Below are 25,544 nucleotides of genomic sequence, written 5' to 3'. Positions count from 1 at the left end.
TCCCCACTTGAACTCCTCCGAGTTCACTAAAATTTTAAACATAAAAATTAGACAAAAATAACATAAACATATTAAACAAATAACATTTAAATGCAAATAAATTTGAAATGCAAATATTCACTTGAAAGAAAATAAAAAATAAAAACATAAACTATTAAAGTTTATCATTGTTCATTTCAGTCATTGAGTTCTAAAGGATAAATAAGTTGTACTGGGCGTTTATATTCGCGGTTGGATTTGCGAATAAGGCAAGATCTTACAAGTGCATCACGCCCTTGAAATACTTTTGTTATAATACCTATGTCCCATAATAGTTTTGATTTTGTGGTGCCCTCCATCATAACCACATCTCCCACTTTCAAACATTTTGTTTGGTTAGGAGAAGTGAAGTTGTGTGCAGATCTCAAATTAAACAAATAGCTCTCCTTCCAGCGCTTCCATAAATTAGCCAATAATGTAGCTTGGTATTCTTTTCTTTTTATAAGAATCTTTCTGGTGGATTCTCTATGGATGGTTTCTATGAAATGGGCTGGATACTCTGCCTTTTCTTTACCAGGGGTTAAAAATTGTGATGGGGTAAGAATTTCCGGTTCACCAATTTCGTTAGTGACGTAGGACAAGGGTCGAAGATTAACGATGGTTTCGATTTCAGTCAATATAGTGGTCATCTCTTCAAAATTTAAGAGAGCTTTTCGAAGTATTTTCTTTAGAGGCTCTTTGACACTTTTTACCAATCTTTCATAAAATCCTCCCCACCAAGGGGCAAGTTGGACGATGAATTTCCAGGATATTCTTTTAGCAGCAAGAAAGTTTTTGAACTCGGAATTTTCCAAAATATCAAATAATCTTTGAAGCTCTTTATCGGTACATTTAAAAGTCTTGGCGTTGTCGGAGTAGATTGTATGACAACCACCTCTTCTACAGAGAAATCTTCTGAATGCCAGCAGAAAAGTCGAAGTAGACATGTCTGTGACTAATTCAAGATGTATTGCTCTCGTGACTGCACATGTGAACAAGGCTATATATGATTTCTTTATTCCATTTTCACCCTTGATGTAGATTGGTCCGGCAAAATCAATTCCGCATACGGTAAAAGCAGGAGTTTCACTAATTCGATCTTTTGGAAGCTGTCCAGTCATTTGGGTAGAAGGCTTGGCTGTGTATCTGCGACAAGTCAAACATTTCGAGACAACCTTTTTTACTAATTGTCTTCCTTTAGGCACCCAAAATCTTCTCCGAATTTGTACTAGAGTGCTCTCTACTCCAGAGTGAAATACATTTTCGTGTTCTCGCTTGACAAGCAACTCCGCAAATTTAGACTGTCTTGGTACGATTATAGGCTTTTTCTCATCAAAAGAATAATCTCCTTCGTCCAATCTTCCTGTGATTCTCAGGATACCTTTTTCATCAAGATAAGGAGCTAAATTGAAAATAGTAGAAGAAGCTGGAATAGGCAAACTAGATTGGAGAGTTCGTATCTCACTTTCGAAGAATTTTGCTTGAGTAAGCTTTACTAGTATATCTTCAGAATTTCGGAGCTCTTCTGCAGTCAGAGTGTCCATATTCGGCTTAACTTTCTTTAAACAGTTCAAATATCGCACTACCCATGCTATGATTCTAACAACTTTTTCGAGGTTGCTAAAGTTAGCGATATTTATCAACTCAAGTTCTTCACCATCTACACATTTCATAACGGTGACTTCATTTTTACGATACTCAATTTGTTCATCATTTTCTTTGAAGAGTTTCAATTCTGGCCACATTTCGGTCGGAAGGGACAACCAAGGTGGCCCCTTCCACCAAATGTCGGAATTCTTCAATATACTCATGGAAGCACCTCTACTAATAAGATCGGCAGGATTGTCAATTCCGGGGCAGTGGAACCAGTCCTTAGGTTGAGTAATCTCTTGAATTTCTTCCAATCGGTTACGCACAAATTGTTTAAAACGAATGGCAGGAGTTTTTATCCAACAACACACAATAGAGGAATCGCACCAAAAGAAACTGTCACACGGAATTTTTATGGTTCTAGTAATAGTTCGAAATAATCTAGCAGAGAGGAGGGCACCTAGTAGCTCAAGTCGTGGTAATGTAATCATTTTGAGGGGCGCAATTCTACTTTTAGCTGAAACAAAACATGTAGAAATATGCCCATCACTAGTTTCTGATCTGATATATGCTACTGTACCATAACCCTTTAAGCTGGCGTCAGAGAAGATATGTAACTGTGAACTTATAATTTCTTTGCTACCTGCTTCGAGAAAATAATAACGCGGTATTTTCAAATCATTAAGTTCACCGAATTGTTTACATATTTCGCGCCACCGATTTTCCATATCTAAGGGTAGCTCTTGATCCCACTCCAATCCGCTTTTCCAAATGCTTTGAACTAGAGATTTTAGAAGCATTGTAAAGGGTCCCAAAAATCCTACTGGATCAAAAATACGCCCAATGACTTTCAAAATAAATCGTTTTGTTATTTGCCCTGTGTCTATCAATTTTAACAGATATTTGGACTCAAAGTAAAATACATCTTTTTCAGGATCCCAACAAACTCCCAAAACTTTAAATGGAAAACCTGATTGACCTAACGATTCCTTTTCATTCTGAACATCTATACCTGCATTCTTCCATAATTCGCGTAATTTTTTATCATTTGTTTGAAACTTTCTCAATACCATGCCCGCATCCCGAAATATTTCAACACAATCAGAACTTATTTGAAATGCTGTATCTGTACTGTCACTTCCCCCTATGACGTCGTCGACATATACCCTTTTATTTAGTAATTCATACGCAAGAGGCTTTGATTTTGCAAACTTTTTAATGTGCTCTTTAATAGTAGCCGCTAAGAGAAAGGGGCTACAGTTGATACCAAATAGCACGCGGCAAAATCTATAAATTACTGTAGACAAATCATTATCGGGGTCATCTGACCAAAGAAATCTTGTGACATCTCGATCTTCTACATTAATCCCTATTTGTAAGAAAGCTTGTTGCACGTCCCCTATAAAAGCAATCTTGTTTTCCCGAAACGCTAGCATAAGTTCATATATATCAGGGTATAAATTTGGCCCAATATACAAACAATCGTTAAGAGACAATTCATTTTTCTTATGCGCGGAACCGTCAAATACAATCCTTAATTTGCTAGTTAGTTTATCGTTTCTTATAACCGCCCTATGAGGTAAATAACATTGTTTATAATTTTGGGGATCAGTGTTTTTAACTTTCTCAATTATCCCTTCATTTTCGTAAGTTTTTATAACTTTTTTATATTCTTCAAACAAGGATTTATCATTCTTAAATCTCCTCTTTAATTTGTCAAACCTCTCTGAAGCCAGCTCAAAGTTATCATTTAACAAATGTTTTGTATTTGGTCTCCAGAGAAGTCGCACACTATACCTATTATTTTCAAAATGCAAATCAGAATTAAAACCTTTTAACAATTCACTTTTATTATCAACATTTTCTTCGTTCATAGTATTTATTCCTAATCCTTCAAGGTTCCAAAACAAAGAATAATCAATATCAGATATTATAGTATTGTTTACAATCCTACTTAATTGGCAATTATTCATGAATCTCCCTTGAACCACAAAACCAAATAAACTATCGGTTGCAACGAGCCCTTTTCCGAGCCTCAAAGACGTATCACAGATTACGTCATGTAGGAAATCGGCGCCGATCAAAATGTCTATATCAGCAATTTCTCCGGTATCCGAAAGAAAAATATTATTTTTCTTTGCTAATTGTTTAATTCTCTCATGGGGTGCGGCTATTTTCCCACACGTTATTTTTTCTACTACAAATGCTTCAATGCACACATTTAATTTTTTATCGTTTTTGTTCTGAAGATTCACTTTCACTAAATCATAAGAACATCCCTTGGAAATTTTTTCTCCAAAACCGAAAACATGCAACCGTTCAGTTTTAATGGTCTTGAGGTTCAACTCATTACAAATATCTCGCTTCAAAAAACTGCGATGGCTACCAGAGTCAAATAAAATTCTAACCAACTTCTTTACATTACCATAAATCAAATACGCTAAAGAAGTCTGTAAATAGATCATTTCATTTTGTTTTCGTTTCGAAACACATGAAGCGGTAACGGATGCCAAAGTATCGTTTTTCTCTTTCGACTCATTATTTATTGCTGATTTATCACAAATTAATTCGCTATGCGGTTTCTTACATAATGTGCAAATACATTTATTCCAACATTTTTTGGATGTGTGATATTTCTTTAAGCACCGGAAACAGCGAAATTGATCTTTCAGCGTTTGTTTTTTTTCTTCGATGGTCAGAGAACAATCTTTCGATTCGTGATTTTTGGAATTACAAAACAAACAAAATATGTTGTTAGATGCCGAAACTAATGCTGAGGAAGATGAGAACTTTCGATTATAATTATGTTTACTATGGCTCTCCGACCGTTGCTGTGTTTCAAAATGAACACTTTGTTTTTTAGAACTATTAGACAACACATGTGAGGCTTCTCTACATTCTACCTCTTTTCTAATAAATGAAATTAGTTCATCAATGTCAAAATCTACACTTGATTTTCTATTTTTATTATAATCTAAATTTAAATCCTCTGGTAGCTTTTGCAAAATAACAGGACAGAGTAAATTACCATAACTACCTTTTGTTACATTCATTGATTGCAAACTGCGAATGTGGATTTCACATTCGTCATAGAATTTACGTAGAGCTTTAATATTATATGAATTTCTTACAGAATTAATTGATAAAAGTTTATTCATATGACTACTAATAATTAAATCTTGTCTACCAAATCTTTCAGTTAGCAACTTAATAGAAGAATCATAATTACTTTCAGTTAATGAGAATCCAGAAATTGCACTCAAAGCAACTCCCCCTAAATACATCTTAAGATAATTAAATTTATCAATTTTTTTAAGACTCTCATTACTATGTATAGCTATGTTATAGCTATTCCAGAAACTGTGCCACTCACAAGCATCACCAAAAAATTTGTTTATCTCCAATTTAGGTAATTTAACGTTAGCAACGTGCGAGATATTTCCATAAGTTATATTTTCTTGTAAATTATTGTTACCACTATTAATCGTTACTTCCTGTCTTGTAGTCTGGCATTTCAGTAAATATCTTCCAATTTTGCCTTTATAAGCCACTACTCGATCTTGATACTCTTGACTTTGTATGATTTCACTTTCTAATTCATCGCTTTTATCAAAATAATTTTCAATTTTCAAATCCAGATCCTTTAAAGTTTAGTTTTTTACATTTAACTGATTTAGTGAATCATACAAATCAGGATAATCAGGAAGTGTTTCTAATAACGATTTATCAGTTTTATTTATTAATTTTGTAATCAGCTGTCTGATTACAGCTCTTTTGGACTTTAATTTTTCAAAATCATCCATTATAAACAGCTCGCACGTTACTATAACAAATACAATACAATTAATACAATAAAATATTAAAAATAAATTACCGACTTAAGGGAGACCAAACAAAACAAATGTTATCTTACATTTCATGCAGGTGGCCTATTTTCGGCCGGTGTAGCACCATGATTCGAATTCAACAATAATTACACAAATTGTAATAATAAAAAGGATTTTATTTCATTGTGGTTCAGTGGTTAAATCCAAACTGAAACTTAAGAAGTGAAGAAAAAATAATAAGAAAATTGTTTGCGCTCAGCGCCATCTGTTATTATAAATCCTCAACAGATGGTGTTTCCTACACTAGGGAACGCTGCAAGTTCCATACCGCCTATACTTCCGGGTTACTGTTTCCGTTGTATTTTAAAGCCATTTGGCTCACAACGTGATCATTGTAGGATTTGAGATATTTGTAAATGTGGTATTTGATTACTTATTATTTGTGTTTACAATGCTAACAATGCTCGTGCTTACAATGCTAAAGGTGCTAACACTAACGTAAGATGATGCACAGCTTGCAACAAAAACAAACAGCAATAAACAAATGGAAAGAGGCCAAATCAGGACTGCCAAAAAAGCGAGTAATTCAAAATCTAGCAACCATGTCACCTTTTTTAACAATTTATCTATAAATAACTAAAACAAATTTTCACTTCAAACTCACTAGAATTACTTAATAACATTAATATCTTTTGACGGCAGATTTGTGCTAAGAAATTATCTAATTTACTTCTTTTATTGAAAACAAAATTATCCGTTTGAAAATATCGCCTGGCAGAATAAGCTGTAGTAAACCGTTGCAAGCTTTCTAACCGGAACAAGAGTAGGTATAGAGATCGAGATTGTTATTGTTTACATTTATATTGAAAACACCATCCATCTGGGGAGAGGGCTGGTTTTATGTCTTGACCCTTTTCCCTTCTCTCACCTCCTCTGCTCAGTTGTATAAGAATGCACTACGATATTTTCCCTTTCTTAATATTTTTCGTATTTAACTCGAAAAAATATTTTTTTTTAAATTTCCATGACGCTTTCTTTTAGAATTAGGTTCCATATACACTGCTCAAAACAGTTGAAGGATATTGAGGTTGTAGATTGTTCTTGCAGCTGGAGAATTGTTTGAATGATCGATACATTACCGACAAACGTAGATGAGATAAAAATGATATTTGTTTGGCAGAAGAAAAAAAAATGCGTTTTATTGAGCATTTGGGCACAAAGGAAAAAGGTACAATTTGTGCATATGAGGAAAACAAATAAAAAAAGGCATTTCCTTAAAAGAAAATCGTTTTTAGTAGCGGGTATGGTTTCCCCTGATGACCAGCAGCGTTGAACACTTGTAAGGAATCGAGTGAATGAGGTTATTAGTGAGGAGCTGGGGTATTCTGCTCCACTCTTCCAGAAGAGCTCGTTCCATTTCCTGGAGAGTTTGTGGGGGTGCAGGCATCCAGCAAATTCGTCTGCCTAGAATTTCCCAAACATGCTCAATTGGGTTAATATCCGGAGAACACGCTGGTTAATCCATTCGTATGATTCTTTCTTCCAAAAGGAAATTATTCATCAAGTTAGTAGTTTGTAAACTGCAATTGTTATCCATTAAAGTGAAGTCATCTCCAATTGCTGAAATGTAAGGGACTAATATAAGTCTCAGGATATCATCCCTATATCGGCGAAAGGTCAGAGCTCCATTTCGAATGATATGGAGATCTGTTCGCATATCAATGGAGATGCTAGCATAGGCCATCACTCCCCCACCTCCAAAATCTTACAATTTCGTGCACGAAAGTAAGATTGTTTCAAGTACTACGCTCACTCCGGATGAAAATACGCCTTTCATCAGGATTAACGGGAAAACGGGATTCGTCAGAGAAAAGGATATTGCACCATTCATTTCTCCTCACGTGCTCTGTTGCCGAACGCAAAACCACCAATGTTTAGTTCCCAAGCATGCGTGGTACTCATTTATCGACCCACTGAATTGAAGGGATGAAAGGCTGAGTCAACCGTGCCCGGCCCGACTATCGAACCCAGGACCTGTGGTACGGGAGCGTGAAGAGCTACCACTCAGCCTCTGGGCGTCACATTTATTGATAACATTTATTTATTTTTTGTTACACTGTTCTTTATATCATGGAATCGCTCTAAACATCGATTTATAAAATTTTCTCAGTAAGTACATTGATAACATTTTTCAAATTAATACATAATTAATTCATAAAAGAGATTAAAACATTTAGAGTGGCGGTCAGTTTTCCAGTAATTTATTCCAATTTATTCCTGTAAAAGTTTAATTAAATATTTATCCTTAACAGCTTGCATTCTTTTATAGAGCTATTAGAATAATCTTAGCTTGTTACTAAACTTATATTTGATATACAGTATATATAAAAAAAAAAATTTTTTTTGGCATCCCCTTCAAATTTACTTTATTTGAATGGTGCTTTATATCAATGCTACAGCAATCACAAACATTCATATTTAAAAGTTTTTGCAATGATATTAAATCTATTTGTATCGATTTGTTACATATTAGGTAACTTCAGGACATCAGCTTTAAAAAATATTAAATAAACAGCAATTAGTTTATAAAGAAATTTTGAAAAACGGCCTTATTCAAAGATTTGGAGGGAGAGAATATAAATTCATAATTTACAGCTAGCTGACCGTAGCATGATTTTAAACTTACAACGTGAGTGTGTTTTCAGAACATGGTCAGGCATGTTCTTTTACAGTTTTTACTTAATTTCTATTGATATTTTTCCAAGAACGAAACACTCGACCTTTTCAAATTAGTTGAAAATGAATTACCTAAAATGAATCGAGCTATGAATCATGTCCAGCATCTCTGTATATATATATATATATATATATATATATATATATATATATATATATATATATATATATATATATATATATATATATATATATATATATATATATATATGTAACATAAAAAGCTTTTATTAATCTTTTTATGTTAGTTTCTTTGCTATGAAACAACTCCTACTTTATTCCTAATTAATTATTCTATTCCAAATTCTTTCTCACACTTTTAAAAGCCACATCCTGTTCTTAAATCTATTTTTGGCTCAACTATGCATTTAATTAAGAGCAGGACATATCTCCCTATGCTCTGTGTGGGAAACGCTAGATTTCTTTCGTAAACCAATAGTAATCCTTATCACTTCCCTTTTCCCCTCAAATATAACAAAATAGAGGGAAATTCCTTTGCTACTTTCCCTAAGATAAAAACTTGAGCACACAGTTTTTGAGGGCGATTTTGAGCTCCGCCTTTGCTAGAAAATGTCTTAAATATACTATGTGAAGTTAATAAAATATTTTTTGCCTTCCAACTGCTATCTGCGTGGCCTAACATCACTCACCATGACTGCTACCCTTTCATATATATATATATATATATATATATATATATATATATATATATATATATATATATATATATATATATATATATATATATATATATATATACTATCTCCGTCGAAAGAAAAGTCTTCCCTTATTGTTTTGAAAAGTTTTATGTCACATGCATCTTGAAATTTGATGGTCAAGGCTTTCTCAATTGTCTAATCAATACAAATACTAGATCAGACCTCATTAGAACATTTGACCCCTCCACCCCAAAAAAAATCTTTACCCTGTTACGTGTGACTGCACCTATCCTGTTTGCAATGTCAACCTATGTTTCAGGCACAAATGTGAAAAGTTTGCATAAAAGAATGTTCAGCTTCCTGAAAAACAATGATTGAGTTTTTACACAGTTGCAAGATTAAAGGAATCAGTTTCTGGTTCTCTCATCTAAGAATTGTATAATCAAAGTGACCATTGAAAAGCATTGTACTGATCACTTACTGATAAGCCCATGTTCTGTAAAGTTGCACAATTTTCACTGCATTTTACTGAAATTGCTATAGTTCACTTTTTACAACTTCATTCGAAATTATGTCTTGAATATTTATAAATGTTTTTTTTTTAATCATCACAGCTTCTTCTTCTTCTTATCTATGCACTGACTCTAAATTGAATTTAGTCAAATCGAAGTGAAATAAATTATTTTGCAGTCCTAGAGTGCACATGGACGCTCATAACTTTGTATGCATATTATAGAGGATAGAGACGGTGAATCATTATTACTTTTGAAAGAAAGATTTTGTATAGCATGTGGAAATTTAATTGATATTCTCTGTTCACTCATTGCGTTTATAAAGGTGTAATTGGCAACTTATATAAGCGTACAAAAATATATTTTTCTCGATTTATATTGAGCTTATGTCATACCATTCATTTATTATTAATATTTATATATATATATATATATATATATATATATATATATATATATATATATATATATATATATATATATATATATATATATATATATATATATATATATATTATAATATTTATTATTAATATATAAATTTTTTTCCACTGGATTTACAAATTTCAATATCGCTTATATTATAATTCTTTCTTAATGGCTGTTTACACTTAGGATACCGTCTCAGAAAATTTAAAAATAGTTATTATTTTTTATAGTTAGTTGAGATTTATTTATTTTATTCTTATTTATCGTCCACCTTTTCATTATTTACTTAAGATATATTTGGACTATGGAGTTTTCTAGGCTTTTCTAAATTAAGCGTTGAGTTAAAAATGGATAATAGATTGTTTGGCATTTCTATTTTTTTATTTTTACATCCTTCGTTGAACAGCCGACGCAATTTTGGGTTTATGACTACTAATGTTCAACTCAGTAACCTTGAAATTAAACTTAATCCAGAAGACAAGGAAACTTCTGGATCAGTACTCCCAGTGGTATTGATTTGTTATGGGAACATGGAGGACTTTACGACTCGACATATTTAATGTGCATCTGTCACTATTTTACAACTAGGGGAGTCTTCTGTCGTCGGTGATCGAACCCACGAACTGTTGGACATGGGCCCAGTGCCATACCAATCAGGCTATCCCGGCCTTACTATTTGTCAGAATTTGATTCTTAATTCGATAAAAAAAGGTTTTCCCGTAATGCGCTGGGTTTTCGATTTGTTTCTACGCCCCGGAAGAGGGCTGTTGAGAATGACAAAATCTGGAATGAAAAGGAATCACAGACCCTTCGTATTCACTACTCTGACTTTTTAAAAATAAATGGTAGTATGCGGTAAAAATAATGAATTATTAAGTAGATTTGACTTCATAAGATATTTGCTCTTGTTTTATTTATATATTTAAAAAGAATATTTAACTTAAAACGTTAAATTTTAACCGTTTTTATGAACTTAGGAAATTTTTTTTCATCATATCCATCATTATTTGAAATGTTCACTAAAAACACATAAGTACAGCTGTAAATAAATGGTGATAATTAAAATAACGGAGACATAAATTAATAATAATAATAATGATCTAAAAAAAGGGATCTAAAAATGAAATGTTCATATTGCCATTATTTTGTGTTTTCCAAAAATGAGCAACATTGCAGTGACGTTTATTTTAACAAAATGAGAAGAATAAAGCAGTTTTATTGTTTTTAAATTATTGAATTTATGTATTATATTCACAAATTACCATTGTATCTGATGAATTATTAACCAGTAGTTTATGTAATCTCTTTTTATTTCTTAAATTCAGATATGAATTTGTAATTAAAATGCAGAAGGAGTATAAAAAAACAAAACTGAAGATGAAGTTTACTTCATGAACCGGCTTTGTTCTAAATTCATCCTTATTTCTCGTTATTTCATTTACTTACGCACGTCCTACATATTTTTAGGAAACGTCACAAAATAACAGAACACTATAATACGACTTAGTTTTTTCTTTATTATATTACAAACGCTCTTAATGAAATCGATTGCAACTTGTGATGAAAGATTATCTTTTTTGGTCATTAAACAGAAGATCCTAGTTTTTATAGGAGGGGTCATGATGAAAATTGCACCTGTGCTGTATCTGGAATTTCCTCTTATAAAAAACTAAGAAACTAACTAAATAAATAAAATAAGAAAGCTGTGAAAAAAAAGCCCGACTGGTTTCAGTGTGAGGCCCACGAACGAAAGAAAATAATTTAAGTTTCGCGACTCGGTTTGCGCGCGTTTGTTCCTTAAATTATTTTATGATTTAAGAACGCAAAATATAACTTTATTGCAGACGATAATTTAAAGATTTTTTTTTCATTAAAACAAAAAAATATTTTATTCTAGGGATATAAATTTTTAATTGTTTATTTAGTTTTCAATTAAATCGTTCTTCGAAAAATTTAAAGAAAGTTCGAGATGAATTTGTATACAATGTTGTGATAAGTTTTTCTTTTAAAAAAAAAACAGACAAATAAAAAACAATGATGTGCTTAGAATGAATTGGATAATAATTAGTATTTGTTCGAAAAGATTTCAAAAAATTTGCAAGTGGGTTTGAAGAAAGAGAGTGTGCTATATTTCTAAAGGTAAGTTGCATTTGTTCAAATTCATTTTGAATCCAAAATAAATTGTAGTTTAAAAAAATTAAGTTAATTTTTTAATTATAAAAGTCGTTTTGATTTAAGATATTTAATACATATACTATATATATTTTGCCTTTTTCAAGCAATAGCATATAGGGTCAGGTGGGAAAAAGTGATTGTTATAAAAACATCTATCTTAAAAAAAAACATCTTATTTCTCCTTTTAAGTTGAGATAATTTATTTAATATTTTTAGAGACATTTACTGAGATTAGAGAAAGTATTTTTATTTCAGTTTTATGAACTAATAAAAAAAAATTATGATAACTTTCTGTTTATGATCAACTTTTGAAGAATGTTAGTTTAAGCTGTTGAAGAACTTTCTTTTAATATTATTAAAAAATGTCAAAAACAATAAATTTTAGTTAAAACTGGTAGAGGAATATCAAAACAACAGATCTACATAGAAATTTAAGAATAAATTCCAAAATTTTATATGATCTGAATTTTTATTTTTTCTGAGCTGGGTTTATGGTTAGGCTTAGCTACGTGTTGTATGATAGGGATATTTTTTTTCTGTATTAGTTTTTGCAATACTTCTGTATTAGATTTAGTAAATATCTAATGCTCTATATTTCATAATGAAATAGCTAAAAAAATAATTTACTTGTTTAATTATAGCCCTACATAGTAATTTTAATGTCGAAAACCAAATTTCTTTCAAATTTTATTTTTTGAAGAGAAGAATGAGGGGGGGGGGTATAAAACAATACAGCAGACATAGTTTACAATTAAGAAAATAATCAAAACAGCATGATGGTACAATTTAATGAGCGTAAGAGCAACTTAATGAGCATAACTTAATGAGTCTATGCATTCGGCTGGATAACCATTAAAGTTCATACGTTGTATAAGATAATTTTGAATGGTGACCAAGCTAGTATTATTTAATTTTTGAATGGAATATATAACATTTTGTTTTCACCCTTTTTCTAGATTAGTAATGTTTAAATTTAAAGAATTTTTTCACCAATAAAATTTATGAACTTCGAAAATTTTTTTTTATGAATTTTTAAAACAAAGAACCTTAAAAATTTCCCATTTTTATAATTAATTAAGCTGTTTTCGGAAACAAAAGTTAAAGTTTTAAAATTGCTAATTTTGTAATGTTGAAATTAGGAAAAATCTGTTATGCAATTTTTTAAAGCCTTTATAGTATAGGCGTCAATGAGCGCCCTCGCACTAATTAGTTAGCATTTACAAAACGTCCCACGAACCATTAAAATCAGATCATTTTTTATCATCATCATTAGATCCTTCCGATCATCAGAAAAGTAAGTCAAGGAGTTATTGATATTGTTTTGTTAACTTGTTCTGTAGATATTATGATCCGAGTGGTAATTGTTTTTTATTTATTGTTAGCGTGTTGATTCGTTTTACTTTAAGTATATATTTTTGCCTTCGAAGTTTGCATCATAACTGTTAAAAGAAATTAGAATTGCTCTGTATACGAGGCGCATCCAGAAAGAAAGTTTCCCTAATTTATGTATATAAAAAAAAGAACTCACATTTTCAGGAACATATTTATTGGCAACAAGTACAGCAATGTTTCCAGCTATTTTTAAACATAGCCACCACCAGAATTGAGACACTTGTCGCATCGTGGGATCAATTTTTGTATCCCTCTGTCGTAGAACTCTGCCGCCTGTGAATGGAACCAGCGTGTGACAGACGTCTACCGTTACTGTGAAACACTGCGGAAAATGTAACGTGCCATACAAAACGAGAGTCGTGGAATGCTTACTGTAGGTGTTGCGCTCCTCCATGCAATGCTCGTCCACACACGGCAAGACGCATCGCAGCTGTTTTGACGGAATTTGACTGGGAGTTGCTTGATCATCCATCCTACAGCCCTGATATTGCTCCCAGCGATTTTCACGTTTTCTTTAACCCTGGGAAGCTTATTGAATCTAATTCGACTAGGATATGATATAATACAACTAAAGATCCGTGGTGCTCTAAGGGATTGAGTGTTCGCTTTCCAATTAGGCTACCCGGGTTCGAATCCTAGCGGTGGTTGGTTGATACGAATTCCGCACCCGGCTCACACCGACCTTAGTGCTGACGTAAAATATCCTCAATGGTAGACGGATCATGGGTTAGAGTTCCCTTGCCATTACGCTATCCATGGGAGGTTTTAGTGGTTTTCCTTTTCATGTAACGCAAATGCGGGTTAGTTCCATCAAAAAGTCTTCCACGAAGGCAAAATACTTGATACAGGAGTTCCCTTGTCTCCTGGATTGGGTTCAAAATTACAAAGCTACGGAGTTAAAAATAGTAGTCGTAAGCCCAAAATCGGGTCAGCTGTTCAACTACAGTTGAAATAAAATAGTACAATTAAAGTTGTAAATAACAAAAGTACATAAATACTCGCTTAACTTAAATGTAAATGTATAACCTTTTTTCTAACGAGAGCATTTTTCATATAAGAAATCTGGGAGTTAATGAGTTAAACAGACAACAGGAAAAATAAAAATTAAAACTCCTTCAACATTGAACTTTTGAAACGGAGGATGTTTAGAACAATTGGTGAAATTTCTGAAATTATTTCACAATATTTTTTTTTCAAGAAATGTAGATAAAAGTATTTGTATAAAAAAATGTCATACAAATACTTGACCTTGAGTCAAATCTCGTCACATCAATTTTTTTTTTACAATGCTGTCTTTCCTGCCAGCGTTATTTCTACTCATTCTTTTCCGTAATAAGGGGAAACTACGCTCTTTTATGATGATGTGTTTGTAACGATATACCTGAAGAAAAAAAAATTTGTTTTTCGTTTGGCGGCAAAACATATTAACTTTCCTCTATGTCTTAACTCTTATATTAATTTCGCAAACTTACTTAACTGCTTGTGGTAAGAATTTTGATATGAATTATTTTTTGTTTAAGAATTTTTTTAAAGTATAATTTAATTAATGTAATTACTTTTTGCAATGTTATTTCGCACAAAAAAAAAACTTAATGGTATATTTTAGTTTAGAGAAACTATATCTGTGCAGAGAGGCCAACTTTGCTCCACTTTGTAAAAAAATACTTTTGCTTGTGATTAGAATGACAATATTTTAAATATTTTTAAGTCACAACAGCTTATTTAAAAATGAGCATACTTAAAACTTACAATGAGTATGAGTATGTTTGAAATGAGTGAAAATAAAAAAAAGACTGTTAATATGGTCATAACTTTTTTTTGCTACTTATTTTTTCTCTATTACTCTTCGTCATTTGTTAGTATCAGTTTCGAATAAATAATTAAATTTAAAATTTAATAATACGGATTGCTGTTGTAAAGGCTTAACATTTTATAAAGATGTAAGAAGTACCTTTATGAAAAGATAGGGCTTTTATGCAAATAAACAAATTTACTATTTGTTTCCCTCTTGAGTTTATCACGCACATTTAGATCAAAATGCAGATATTTATAATCAATTATATTTTATGCACGAATGATTCCTAGAAATTAAATAATTGGTTGACAAATTGGTTGACTTAAAAAAAAAAGACTAAGGAAGCCGCTTTTTGAAAAAATATTATCTAGTGGTTACAAAATTTAAGTTATTATTCATATTTGTCATTTAAAGTAAATTTTCATCACTGCATATCAAAAATTTGAAGTACTATATCCATACCTGCCAACAATTAGTCCTTACGAGTATGATTTTGGTAGTAAAGTAGAATTTAAATTACAATTTTTGGCCGAAACATATGATTTATTTTTAAAACGCTTATGTAATTCTATTACATATTGATAGATATGCTTCATTTTTTTAAAAATAGTTTTGATAAAAAAGATTATAAATTAAGCTTATAAATGCAAGGAATATATAGAAAGCATACGTTTTATTACCACTTGAAATATAGAAGTAAAATTTTACGCCGAATGCGTAAAAGTTGGCAGGTATGCATTTGAAATGCAACTTTATTGCAATTATCTCGTAGTGACTCTTTTAAAAAGTGGGCGTAATTATTGTTCTACAAATTTTTCTGTTGAATTCTCTACCAATTTATCAAAACTTTTGCAGAAAGTGGAGCAGTTGGCAACCCTGTCTGTGTTTTAACATTTTATTATACTTAATAATTACAAACAGGGTAACTTTTGTCTTTTGGATAACTTTAGTCCATCAAATGTTTGTAACGAATTGATATTACCCTTTTTTAGACAGTTTTTCTTCTGTTACTCTTGACCATTGCAGGATTTTTACTGGTGAATGTATTAGTTACTTCATGTAAATAGTTGCAGGTTTTCTTTCTTTCGTTTTTTCTCTCTTCAAGGTTCCACTAGAACATTTAAAAATCTGTGACATTCTCTAATACAAATTTTCCTTACAAAATAATCTATTAATAGTAGTCACAGGTGTATAAAATAATTGAGGTTTCTCTTGTTTTTCTTACCACGATTGCATTTTTCTAATATTTTTGACAATCCCGTTCTACTAGTTAACAAGCTACTTTTTCATTCTATATAATTGCTAATAACTTTCTATTTATGAATATAACACAGATTATAGTGACATTAGCTATTTATTAAACAAAAATATAGGCACTAAAATTTGTACATTTAAATTTACTAAATTAAATTTAAAAAGATGTAAAAGATAACGATTTACTAGATATTAGAATTAAAACGATCTGCATTACGCTTAATACTTGCGCGTAATGGAATCTTTTAAGTTAACTTTATCAGCTCGAGAAATGATAATATTTGCTGTTACAGTTACACCCCCCCCCCGACTGGAGACGATTTCAAATAAGAGCATTCCCGATGCCAAAATTCATAAACATAAAAAACCAAAACTTGCGAAGAGTAAAACCCTGTATACTTAGATAAAGTAGCCGTATGACGCCATCTTGGTGACTGCAATTTTTTGTGACAGCAATTTTCAATGCACAAATACTGAGTTTCTATTTTTAAACGCCACTTTTTAATGAGTAATATTTTCATATTCTTAAATATTTACTAAGTTTTCTTTTAATTATTTTTTTTATTTCTGAAATTATACAATTTGTTTTTTATTCCATTCAGGGAAAATGATACCTTATCTATATGCTAAAACTTTCTCATTTCGTCTTTCATAATATGCTGTAACATTTTTTCCAAACTCTGAAATCTTTAGCAGTCGTTTTTTTAAAAATATAGTTAGGTATAATTAAAATAATATCAGCTTATTTAGATACTTTAAAATTAAGGTATGTGATTAAATAGTTAGTAATTACTTTGTCGCATTTGAAAATAAAATAGATGAGTTTTGATTTGCTCAAAAATCAATAAACTTCTTATTCAAATTCTGAATATAAAATATAACAAATTTATTTTGCTTGCACTGTCATAAAATTTTAAAATAATGCATGAAATATTTAAAATAATTAAAAGTAAAGAAACTTCTAGTTCAAATAGGAATTAGATCATCTTTTTGAAGAGTAGAAATTTTAAATTTATTCATTGGAGAATTATTTAATATGTAACGCTAGCTTACTTTCAATTCTGGCAACAAAATAGTCAAATATTTAAATGCTATTAAAATCTATTTATAAAGCTTTCTAACGAAAGATTATTAACAATATTTAAAAACAATATTTGCAATCCATTTTAATTTTTTTTAAGGTGGATAAATTTAATGCTATTGAATTTGTCACACTTCTAATTAAAAAAAAGCGTGACATATTTGCTTTACATAGTTAATGAATAATATCACGTGAAATTTGCAACAAACGAATAAATAAATTTATTTAAAACTTTCTGTGACACAATCTGATGTTTTCGTTCAAATTCCATTTATCTCTACCAATTCTATGCAGTCATATCTTATGTCGTTTTTTATGGCGATCTCCAACACGTAAACGATATAATTTAAAGCCTAAATTTGACTTATTTGAACACCCAAATGCGCAACAACCCGTAATTATAAATTTAAAAATATGAAACAAAAAAATTAAAAAGAAAAGCGAAAGAAAACTAGCAGTTCGGGCGCAAAGATACTTCCTCGTTTATACAAGTCAACAAAATGGCGACATAAGGTAACGACAAAAATGCTACTTTATCTAGGTAATCCAGGCCTTTAGCGAAGAGAAGAACCAAATAAAATATATGAATGAAATTTACAGATATACTTCTTAATTTTTTCACTTATTAATTTGTGACATTTTTGTATACTTAATATCTGAACTAGACATATTATTGAATATTTGCATAGTTTAAAAGTAGTAAGTACATGAAAACTTCATCCTGAGTCCGAGGACTTCTATCAGATAATGAACCCATATCGGACCCAGGCTGCTCCTCTTAATTTTACAGTCTACTAATATAAGTTTTCTTTCGAATACAATTTTTCATGAAAATTTACTACTAATTTTAATGTTTCTTTATTTAGACACTACTTTACAGTTTCATTTTTATTTTTTTTAAATTTCTTTCATTATTTCTTATAAATATTTTGGGAGATCAGTTTATAAGTTTCTAAAGTTTTCAAACTTTTCCTGTTTCATAGGGAAATTTTTCGAAAATATTTAAAGTAAATTTCATAGTTTAAAAATTTTATTATTTTAGTCAAGAAATATAATTTTATATAATTTTGAGTACCACGTGAAACGAAAGTCCCTAAAAGAACTGACGATTCGTAAAATCAATTCTTGAAAAATGAAAACAGAAATTTAGGATTTGCTGTATTGCAGCGACTAATTAACTAATTTATTACTACTGTGGCTAATTATTACAACTGTGACTAATAATAATGTACTGTAACTAATTTTAATCATTATTTAAAATTAGTTACAAAGTTGACAAACTGATAGTGTTGCTGACGAGGAAAAAAATAATAAAACAACGATTTCCAGTGCATATCTGAAGGTACGCTAGTTTTATCATCAAATCGTACCATGTTGTTGTCACAAATGGTGGCTGTTTCAAAATCTTTGTTAGTTTTCACAAAGAGTAATTAATTATTGCTTCCACTTTTGAAAAAACTTATGGTTTTCTCTGCTAACGGTGTCATCTGGTGACGAACTTTTAACTGAACAAGATTTTTTTTTTTAGGTTTTTTAAGCAAGTTACCATACATTCCTATTACCTACCGTTTTTCTGCAATTGAATCTGCAATTCGTTGGTCATTTTTGGAACACCTTGCGAGTAATCTAATAATTATGCAGTTATTATTTTTAAGTGATGAAAAAATTATGCTTGTCTGAAGCCCGTGCTAAGGATTTAAAATTATTATCCAGTAAATTAGCCAAATATCAAAAGTATTCGCCGATTTTCAAAAACCTTCGCCAAATGCAAATCTTAAAATTTTTTTATGATTAATGTTTTTTCCCATAGGAAACAATTTAACGTCGTTTGTTTCAGGCTTATATTATTTGGATCCAATTCTAATTGGCTATGCGGCGCATCTACCGAAAATTATTGTAATCGAGTAAAAAATACTGATTTGTTTAGAAAAATTCATTTTGACGTAATTTTGAGGATCGAGTTTAATATATACTTTTCTTTCCAGAGGAAAAAATCAGTTGCCTTCGCCAAAACACAATTTTATTCGCCAAATTTACGATTTTATCGCATTTGGTAAGGTGGCGAATGCTTAGAGCGGGCCTTTCTTGTCTTAATTTTTATTTCACTGCCATTTCCGGTAGAATATGAGCTTGCGAAATGGTAACTATGCATAAATGATATGAGATTGTCTTACTTACATTTCAGATCGTTCCCATCATTTTAAATCATGCTACTGGATAGAAGATTCATAATTCTTCTGTTGCTCATACTGCTGGATGTGGCATATACTAAAAACATTCATCATAAGTCAAAACATCATCATGATAATGAAGTACTGGACACTGATGAACGCTTGGCATTGGAACACAGTCAGAGAGTAGCCGAAGCTGGAGCTTGTGATGAACCTAAACTCCATGTTATACACGTCAGTGATCATTATCCCGGAAGATACTTTTTGCCTCATTGTACAGTACTGCATAGGTGAGTTCTAAATAACGGTTTTCTTCCTTTACAAATGAGAAAGAGCTTATTTTTTTAGGGACTTATTACTTATTTTCGAATCCACACTGTCTAAAATTACGGTAAAATGACCGACAGCAGTCAAACCATCCGGTTCACCATAAAGTTTATGATCAAGAACATTTACGGTTTTGAAACCGTTTGCAAATGGCAAGGTTAGAAAACCGTGAATACAATAACCATTTACAACTAGCATAGTTTCTAAACCATAAAATGATATTTAAACGGACTTCTGTGAATGCTGCGCCATTTATGCGTGAATGACAATTTCGCATTCTAATAATCCACGACCACCGATTGAAGAGTGCAACACACTGGAAACTCTTAATGTATTGAAGGAATGAAAGAAATATTGTTGCATCAACACTGGGTTTCGAACCCCTATTCAGCAGGTCACGAGATTGACTGGTTAACCCTCTCAGCTGCAGTATGTATCCAGTTGCACGGAACAAAATGGCTTTATAAGGTGGGTCTAGTTGGCGTGGATGGAATTCTGGTTGTTTAACCGTATTTTTAAAAAAAAACTACCGATAAACAGTTTTTTTCACAGTTAACCATTTACAACTAGCATAGTTTCTAAACCATAAAATGATATTTAAACAATAATAATATATAATAATATAAATGATTCTAAAACATAAAATGATATTTATCATCTTTTTTTTTATGGTTATTTGATAGTTTTGTTTGAATATGGTAAAATAACAATTAAATAAATTGCGATTTAACCTTTTTCGCCGAGAAATTTCTCACACTGCTGAGATTTAATCATCATTTTTTACACAAAAGGAGTTTTCAATTTTTATTCTTAATAACTGAACCAAACTGATATTTTCCTATTTGAAAAGTAGTAAGAGATTATATAAAACCCGAAGACTTCTCTTAGAATACTTGTTTTTTACTCGGCACCCTTTTTTATACATAGTAGAATAGAATAAGTAATCTTTTTTCGTTTTTTTCATTTTTTTTTCAAACATGAATCTATTTGTAGTTTATTCTTTATGATAAGCATTCTAAAATATAATGATTTATAGTGGAAACTAACAAATTGTGCTGGTTTATAGTTGACTACCTTGTTACATCTTGAAAAAAAATTCCTTATTCCTTAATTAAAATAGGTCATCTTTTCATATCGGATTTACATAAAAGTGTGTTTCAACAAAGCTCTTTTAAAATCCATCAAAACACGCTGGTTTTGCTCATGTTGAATTGCCATGAAGTTGTTTCAATTCTGATGTCCACATTTTGAGGACACCATAACGAGATTTCTAATTTCACTTCCCAGATCACATGCCCATTCACACACAATTTGAAAACCCAACATGGTCAACCAGATGAGAGTATCAAGTATGATACTGATTCTGGCATACTGATTCATTGGCATAAGCTGCCGAGTTCCGCACCATTAAAAGTAGTACCACAAATTGAGCCGAGATGCAATCTGCAGAAGCATTGATCAAACCTGCGAGCAGACCGAACTACCGAGCACTTAGTGGCAATCCTGATCGACTGCAATCGGTGTGGCCAAAACCAAATATCATAAATCATTCGATACCTTATGTTGGCCCATCAAAGAAAAAAAAAAGCTGAAATTTTGTTTAGGCATTATTTATGACGTTTTAGTTAAGGAAGAAACGACTACATTTCGGCAAACTAGGGCCCAAAAGTGATACATTTTTAAATTTTGTAATAATTTTAAATTTTACATTATTTTACATACATTTTTAAATTTTGTTTCTTATAGGCACAATTTTTTTTGAAAATCCTTGCAAATATTTTTTTTAACGGTATAGAAAAGAGTTTTTAAAAAAAATAATTTCCATAAACAGACACAATTTTTTTTAAAAATTTTACCAATTTTTTATTTTATTATTATTATTATTTTACGTTATTAAAAAGTTAGTGATGCATCTTTCCCCGACTTAACCATAAATCTGAAAAAGAAAGAAAGTTTCTTTATTCTTCAAAAAGAAAGGAAACAAAAATATAAATTTAATCTTTTTTGTAGAACAAACTATTTAATACTCCTTCAAAACTTTAATACAATTTTCAGCTTTTAGATACCATGGCTTGCTAAAAAAATATGTGAATAAGAACAATTATTTTTAATAAAAGACTTGAATTCAGTATAATCTATGTTTGGCAAATGGATTAAAATGTATTCATAAGGAAATCCATCGAAAATGGAAACGTAAGAACGAAATTTGACATATATTCCATAAGAAGGAGTGAAACGTCAATAAGAAAGCGATTTTTCTTATCAGTTAATGCTCGGATTATACATAAAAATATAAACAAAATAAAACGAGTACAGACACGTTTTTCATTTGCTTTGGAATTTTATAGCAATAAAAGTGACCGGATAACACCTGTTTTTCCTACAGCGAAACAAGCTGGACTTTTTTTTTTTCCTTTACAGGAAAGGAAGAAAAAAACTGAGTGTGATTTAATAAAAACGTGTGGAGTTTAATGGAGATCATTTAACTGCTATCATTTATTTTTATGTATTATCCTTGAGGTTCCCCATTTTTCATTTAGGCTGATTGATCATTTAGGCTACGGAACCCTAAATGATCAATTTTTTTTCGGGGGAACCCACAGTCATAGTAATCTGGTCAATGTTGTCTTAATGTGCTTTATCAATCGAGTATATAAAGACAATTTCGAGCGTATTTACCAACCAAAAACTACGTTATTCAGGAAATATATACATAATAAAAGGAATATCATTTTGTTACATTTTATCATTAATAATATTAGATTAGGTTTTATGTTCGACAGTGTAATTCGCAAGCAATTATCTGCAGCTGAATCTAGTCTAAATTTATTTTAAATAATTTCGTAAAGGCAATTGTAATATTAAGTAAATTATGGATTATTGATTAGATCTAAATATGATTAGCTCAAAAATGGTAATAAAAAAAAATGAAAACGTACTATAAAAAAAGGCCTAACTCTCGGAACCTTTTTTACTCTATCGTAGAACCACAAGGGTTTCGCGTAACACCATTTAGGAACCACTGCATTTACCTAGAGCAGCCAATTTTTAAGTTCGAAAGCTATTTTCCTAATGGTAGTGAAATTCCGATTTAATGAACGTTTTTAAGAAGATTTATACATGTACATCTAACAGTGTTTTCATTTAGTCTCATAATAGTATGACTAGAAAGTCTTCAATATATAAATTTAAATTATTTAAAGGAAATAGTAGTTGAAAACATTTTAATTTATTAAAGCAAAATTTATTACAAATCAAGTACAAATTAGGACTGTTAATTTTTATTTAAATTTCAACGGCCTGGAGTGGCATCTAAACTAATTCTGAGTTTGTGTTTGAAAAAGAACTGTAATAAATGTTGAGAATGGCTATCGTGACTCAGAGGATAGAGCACTCGAATCCAGTTTCTGGCTCGCACCGACCACAGTGTTGACGTGAAATATCCTCAGTGGTAGACAGATTATGGGTTAGAGTCCCCTTGCCGTCGGGCTAACCGTGGGACGTTTTCCTGATTTTCCTCTCCATGGAAATAACCATCAGCAAACTGCTTTAAAGTTACTAGTTATGCCTAAATATCTAAAATAATGAGATGCCCTCATCATTACAAAAAATGTTTGATAATTATTATTTACTGCATCCATTAATTATTCACTGCAATATACAAATCACAAAAATTTTGTCATTTGGCTACTGGTATGTGACAGTGAAAAGACGAATTTCCGTCAAGGGGATAGGTGCTAAATTTTGTATGTATTATCCTCACACAAGTCGGTTTCTCTGAGATATTTTATCATGTGGGCTTATTTTTGTTAAACTACAATTGTATTTATGATCTACACTTGTCGGTTTCTCTATAATTTCCAAAACCCAATAATTTTTGTAATTTAGAACTTTTTACTTTCAGATGTGGCAAGCATGCTGGATGTTGTGGTACAGATCGTTTAAGATGCGTTGCCAAAACAAAAGAAAAGGTGACGCTCCATTTCTACAGTGTTCGTATCGGTGAACATGGTGCTCCAACAGAACGTCAAATCGAAAAATTAACGTTCTACAATCACACTAAGTGTGCATGTGCTCCTGCGCACCATGCCATGAAACATGATCTATGATAAGCAACCTGATTATAAGTTAACATTTATTTAATAGCAGGAGGTAATATTTACTATGCACATGCTAAGCTGGACTTGAATGCAATAATGTGAAGATGCAACGGCACGATTTTTATTGACTACAAAAACTGGACATAGTATTTTTGACTCCATTTTGCAATTTTTATCATGTTTAGAAGATATTTTTATTCGATAGTTTTATATTTGGAGAATAAAATCGTAAAAAGTGACAATACTTTTGATTTGATTACGGTTTTTTCCATGTTTATATTATTCAGTTTATATATTTCCATGTTTATATTATTCATATTATGCATTTAAGCATAATTATTGTTAAAAGGCAACATCATTGTGATGGCTTAAAATAAAAACAATTATGTTAGTAAGCTTACTGATAGCACAATAAGCATACAAATTCATTTTTTCATTATTCTAAACGTTAAATTGTTGTTATTGATTTTATTTAATAGAATGAGTTTCGTGAAAAAGCAATAAATGCTTCGAGTCTTTGGTTACGTTAAAAACATTTGCTTGCATCAAGCTTACGGCACGCTTTATAAGTTTTATAAATTTTATCCGATTCACTTAAGAATTTAATAGAATAACGTTCTCAAAAAAAATCATTTAATTGTTGAACCATAATATCCACAACTTGAATCATATTAATTTTTTAATTTGGTGAAACATTAATAAGGTGTTGAGTTGACCAAATTTTTGTTCAAGTTGAATAATATTATTGCATAATCGTGATTACCAAGTTTTAATAATCACAAAATTTGTTTGTACTTGGCGTCTTATAAAAATTAAAGCATATTCATACTAATTAATGACTACAGCATATTCATACTAATTAATGTTTAACGAACGCTAATATTTTTAACAATTTAATATAGTTTTAGGAGCTTGTAACTGTTTTTTTTAATTTCCAATAAAAAAAAGTGACGAAATGGAAAAAAATAAACAAAAATAACTTGAAAGCCTGGTTTTATCATTTAATCTATCCAAATTTACATATGCAAGAAGAAATCTTGTTTACAACAGAAGCTATAACTACATTACTGAAAAATGTTGTTATAATTTTAATGACTAGCACTCGCAAAAATATTGAATGAACCTGGAACCATAATATCTTCTAAATTTTCTACAACTTTAATCAATTGTTGAATTGAATCATGGCTCGGTAAAAGGCGGGATAATATGGTTTGATCTGGCTCTATATTACCGAAATAAGAAAAATATAAAACAATGTTTTCAAAATAACCATCGTTTTCTGCAACATTGTGGGGCAGACGAAACTAACAGAACCTGCACAAATATTTATGTTCAATTGAATGGTCTAGGCCAGTGTTTCCCAAAGTGTGGTACGCGTGCCCCCAAGGGTACAGGAGCAGTTTTGCGGGGGTACGCGTTCTTAAGCGAAACATCTTGAAACAAGCGAAATTTTATCAAAAAATTTTATTTAAAAACGA

General features: G+C 30.9%; 2 protein-coding genes across 3 annotated transcripts; one reads left to right on the top strand and one right to left on the bottom strand.

The window, feature by feature from the left end:
- Positions 1-176: 176 nt before the first annotated feature.
- Positions 177-13,810, bottom strand: LOC147803118 (uncharacterized). Its single transcript, XM_087152909.1, has 2 exons — positions 13,711-13,810; positions 177-4,714 (listed from the first exon to the last, which is right to left on the bottom strand). Exons 1-2 carry the CDS (start codon positions 13,808-13,810, stop codon positions 177-179), a joined length of 4,638 nt encoding a protein of 1,545 aa, XP_087009035.1.
- Positions 11,187-24,466, top strand: LOC107448099 (vascular endothelial growth factor A-A). Of its 2 annotated transcripts, none has more exons than XM_043046510.3 (3): positions 11,187-11,910; positions 19,654-19,929; positions 23,871-24,466. In XM_043046510.3, exons 2-3 carry the CDS (start codon positions 19,676-19,678, stop codon positions 24,073-24,075), a joined length of 459 nt encoding a protein of 152 aa, XP_042902444.1. In that variant the 5' UTR covers positions 11,187-11,910; positions 19,654-19,675; the 3' UTR covers positions 24,076-24,466. The 2 variants fall into 2 exon arrangements, with proteins under 2 accessions (XP_042902444.1, XP_015918685.2); XM_016063199.4 differs by lacking the exon at positions 11,187-11,910 and adding an exon at positions 14,657-14,823.
- The last annotated feature ends 1,078 nt before the right edge of the window (positions 24,467-25,544 follow it).

The sequence above is a fragment of the Parasteatoda tepidariorum genome, chromosome 10, assembly GCF_982258835.1.
Source record: "Parasteatoda tepidariorum strain Cologne lab strain chromosome 10, Ptep-v5.0, whole genome shotgun sequence".
Classification (NCBI taxonomy): Eukaryota; Metazoa; Arthropoda; class Arachnida; order Araneae; family Theridiidae; genus Parasteatoda; species Parasteatoda tepidariorum.
The sequence above is the reverse complement of the archived record's forward strand: the minus strand, read 5'-3'. Positions and strand labels throughout refer to the sequence as shown.

Coding starts and splice junctions, on each gene's coding strand:
- LOC147803118 (XM_087152909.1), bottom strand. CDS start 13,810: ATGGATGATCAAGCAACTCCCAGTCAAATTCCGTCAAAACAGCTGCGA. Junction 4,715..13,710: donor GGAGGAGCGCAACACCTACA/GTAAGCATTCCA, acceptor ATAATATTAAAG/CTCTACGTAAATTCTATGAC.
- LOC107448099 (XM_043046510.3), top strand. CDS start 19,676: ATGCTACTGGATAGAAGATTCATAATTCTTCTGTTGCTCATACTGCTG. Junction 19,930..23,870: donor CATTGTACAGTACTGCATAG/GTGAGTTCTAAA, acceptor TTTTACTTTCAG/ATGTGGCAAGCATGCTGGAT.